Source organism: Otolemur garnettii, unplaced genomic scaffold, assembly GCF_000181295.1.
Source record: "Otolemur garnettii isolate 467f Iridium unplaced genomic scaffold, OtoGar3 scaffold00043, whole genome shotgun sequence".
NCBI lineage: Eukaryota > Metazoa > Chordata > Mammalia > Primates > Galagidae > Otolemur > Otolemur garnettii.
Window position 1 is genome coordinate 10529713 of NW_003852438.1, and position 4039 is coordinate 10533751.

Here is a 4039-nt window from a genome sequence, read left to right on the forward strand (position 1 = left end):
TCCATGTATTATACCCACTGGGTGGGAAGCTTTTGAGCCCCCTTCCCACTCCTCCTTGAATTTAATTGAGATCTTCTCTTGTGTGTCATTCTGTCTCTTTATCCTCAGCCGAGGCTTCTCGTTGCTGATCATGAAGAACTTGAATGTAACATCTCTGGGCCTCCGGTCCCTGAAGGAAATTAGTGCTGGGCGTATCTACATAAGTGCCAATCGGCAGCTGTGCTACCACCATTCCTTGAACTGGACCAAGCTGCTTCGGGGGCCTTCAGAAGAGAGACTAGACATCAAGCACAATCGGCCCCGCAGAGACTGTGGTGAGGGAAAGGGCCCACTGGGTGTTGAGAACAGGCAGTCAGGGAAGACAGGGTATAAGGATTATTCTGCCCTGAAATGGGAATAGGGTTGGAGATAAAACTATAGAGAAGGGGGAGATTAGTTTGGAAGAAGTAATGAGGAAGTGTTCAGGAGAGGGCTTGGTAGGTATCCCGGGCTCCTCTCCTAATCCACCCCTTCCTTTCCAGTGGCAGAAGGCAAAGTGTGTGACCCACTGTGCTCCTCTGGGGGATGCTGGGGCCCAGGCCCTAGTCAGTGCTTATCCTGCCGAAACTACAGCCGAGGAGGTGTCTGTGTCACCCACTGCAACTTTCTGAATGGGTATAGTGAGGGATACAATCAAGAAGGGGCGAGGGTGGAGCTCTGGGATGAAGCTGTGCACCTGAACGTTTAGACAGTTTTCTGCATATGCCTTGGTGGGAAAAGGTAGGAGACCTATGGGTATGGGCTCCAAACATGATGGTTAGGACTTGAAAGTGACCCCACTTCTTTTGTCCCCCACTGCAGGGAGCCTCGTGAGTTTGCCCATGATGCTAAATGCTTCTCCTGTCACCCAGAATGCCAACCCATGGAGGGCACTGCCACATGCAATGGCTCGGTATAGTAGCAGCACCATAATCTCTAAGGCAGATAGGGAAGAGGCAACCCTTGGAGCATCTAGGGAATGATATAGCCAAACCCTAGAGACAGTACAGGGAGGCCAGATAATCTAGGGATGGTGGATGGAGGATCCTAAGTGGCTGAATTGGTCTTTGCTAAGAGGTATGGAGTTAACCTTGGAATCCAATTCTTCCTGATCTGCTTTCTCTACTCAGGGCTCTGATGCTTGTACCCAATGTGCCCATTTTCGAGATGGGCCCCACTGTGTGAGCAGCTGCCCAAATGGAGTCTTAGGTGCCAAGGGCCCCATCTACAAGTACCCGGATGTTCAGAATGAATGTCAGCCCTGCCATGAGAACTGCACTCAGGGGTCAGTAATAGATAGGATGATGAAAAGAAGGGATCAGGTTGAAGGGTAGGAGCACAGAACTAGAGTGAAGAGAGAGTGGGTGGTGCCTATGGCTCAAAGGAGTAGGCTCCAGCCCCATGTGCCGGAGGTGGCAGGTTCAAGCCCAGCTCCAGCCAAAAACTGCAAAAAAAAAAAAAAAAAAAGAGTGAAGAGAGAAAAGGGGCACTGTGATTTAAAGATCACTCCCAGCCTGGTTGTGAAGCATTGGAGAAAGGAAACTCAGTAACAGCACACTATAGTTTGGGGAACCTGAAATAAGCTCAGTTCTTGAGTTTCATTATAGAGGGGCTCAGGGAGGGCTGGTGAGCTGGAGATGGAGGCCATGTCTTGGGCTAGGCTTTGGGCTCCAGGATAGGATGCCATGGTAGGTTCTGAAACAGCTTTTGTAAGGTTGAGGCCATTGGCGTTGAGCCTCTGTTGTTTGAGATCCCATTAAAGGGGTTGACTATCTTCTTTAGGTGTAAAGGACCAGAGCTACAAGACTGTTTAGACCAATCATTGGAGCTGATCAGGTATGATGGTCTTGGAGATTCTAGAAGCTAGGGATATTTGGGAGAGAAACTAGGGTGGGGGTGGTTACCTGCAGAGAAGAGTGCATCTATTCATTCACACCTTTTATATAGTCCACTGTTATTAGACTTGAGACATAAGAATCCAGGCTTCTGGCCTTTCTTTCCTAAAATTAATTTGTAGTAGCCTAATGGTGGTCTAGATTAGGTTGGTCCCTTCAGTGCTCAAGGATATATGTAACATATATGTAGGCCAGGCACAGTGGCTCACACCTGTAAACTTAGCACTCTGGGAGGCCGAGATGGGTGGAACACCTGAGCTCAGGAGTATGAGACCAGCCTGAGCAAGAGTGACACCCCATCTCTAAAAATAGCCTGGTGTTGTGGTGGGTGCCTATAGTTCCAGCTACTTGGGAGGCTGAGACAAGAGGATCCTTTGAGCCCAAGAGTTTGAGGTTACTATGAGCTGTGATGCCACAGCGCTGTACCAAGGGTGACAAAGTGAGACTTTATCACAAAAAAAAAAAAATGTGTGTGTATGTGTAAGTTAAATTCTTGCTCTACATCTGCACTATTATCTTGGCACAAGTATAGATGATTTTGGTAATGGAGGTGTATATCCAGGATAATGCTCAGTTTCTCTGTATTCCACAGCAAAACCCATCTGACAATGGCTTTGATGGTGATAGTAGGATTGGTAGCAATTTTCCTGATCTTGGGTGGCACTTTTCTCTATTGGCGTGGGCGCCAGATTCAGAATAAAAGGGCTATGAGGCGCTACTTGGAACGAGGTGAGGTGAGTACTTGGCTTAATTTAAAGAGGTCCCCGTGCCAACTGCACCCACAGATCAGGAATGAAATGTGCACCATTCCCCTTCTTTCCCTGGAGATTTGATCCCTTTCTTCAAGGAGAGAGTGTGGTTCTCTAGATAGAACTCTGGTCAGAAGTGGGAGGCATGCATTCTAGTCCTGATCTTGCTATTAATTTCCCACGTGACTTGGAAGAACTTACTTCTGTTCTCTGTGTCTAAGTTACATTCATCCTTTCAGGATGGTTGTAAGGGGATGATGTATGTGAAAGTGCTTTGAAAAGGATAGAGCCCCATATAAAAGGCAGTCAAGGTGACAGTATTACTAACGTTCCCAAGGAGCACCCCATAACCCACCTCCCCCATTAAAAAGAAAACCCAGCTCTCTGAATTCCTAATCTCATGACAACAAACAATTGCCTCAGTCCTCAGGGTCTGTTATTTCTCCATATGCCTACAATGTTTTCCAAAACTAAGACAATCTCTCTTCCTACTCTGTCTCTGCTGTGTTTACCACTTAGTGGGAGCAGGCTGGAGTAGGATGTGGATTGGGCTTTCCCCAATACCTCTATCCCTTCTGTTCCTCAGAGCATAGAGCCTCTGGATCCCAGTGAGAAGGCTAACAAAGTCTTGGCCAGAATCTTCAAAGAGACAGAGCTGAGGAAGCTTAAAGTGCTTGGCTCAGGTGTCTTTGGAACTGTGCACAAAGTGAGTGACCCAAGGGGGGCTGGAGAAGTGGGGAAAGTATTTAGGGCAAAGGAGGAAAAAATTTTAGCCAAGGGCTGACCTGGGGAGAATGACCTAGGCTGACTTCTGCCCCAAACTTCCCAGGGAGTGTGGATCCCTGAGGGTGAATCTATCAAGATTCCAGTCTGCATTAAAGTCATTGAGGACAAGAGTGGACGGCAAAGTTTTCAAGCTGTGACGGATGTAAGTGAAAGAAGGGAGCTCTGGGCTCAGCACCTGTAGCACAGTAGTTATGGCACTGGCCACATGCATTGAGGCCAGCAGGTTTGAGGCTGGTGGGTTCAAACCCAGCCCAGGCCAGCTAAACAACAATGACAACTGCAACAAAAGAAAATAGCCAGGCATTGTGGCGGGCATCTATAGTCTCAGCTACTTGGGAGACTGAGGCAAGAGCATCGCTAAGCCTAAGAGTTTGAGGTTGCTGTGAGCTGTGATGCCATGGCACTCTACCAAAGGTGACATCATTAAGACTCTGTCTCAAAAAAAAAAAAAAGGGAGCTCTGTATGCCACTAGGAGAGAGAACAACACTAGATACAATTATGTAGAAGCATGGCCCTGGCTCGGTGCCTGTGGCTCAAGAGGCTAAGGCACCAGCCACATACACCTAAGGTGGCGGGTTCAAATCCAGCCC

At 48.0% G+C, this 4039-nt stretch overlaps 1 protein-coding gene across 1 annotated transcript in view; it reads left to right on the top strand.

Annotated features, from left to right (window-relative positions):
* Positions 1 to 4039, top strand: part of ERBB3 (erb-b2 receptor tyrosine kinase 3) — a 23691-nt gene that overhangs the window by 12640 nt on the left and 7012 nt on the right. Inside the window, exons 12-19 of the mRNA XM_012805540.2 lie at positions 109 to 314; positions 522 to 654; positions 841 to 931; positions 1149 to 1303; positions 1801 to 1854; positions 2506 to 2647; positions 3249 to 3368; positions 3492 to 3590. Coding sequence (XP_012660994.1) covers positions 109 to 314; positions 522 to 654; positions 841 to 931; positions 1149 to 1303; positions 1801 to 1854; positions 2506 to 2647; positions 3249 to 3368; positions 3492 to 3590 — 1000 coding nt within the window. The remainder of the gene's footprint in view (positions 1 to 108; positions 315 to 521; positions 655 to 840; positions 932 to 1148; positions 1304 to 1800; positions 1855 to 2505; positions 2648 to 3248; positions 3369 to 3491; positions 3591 to 4039) is intronic.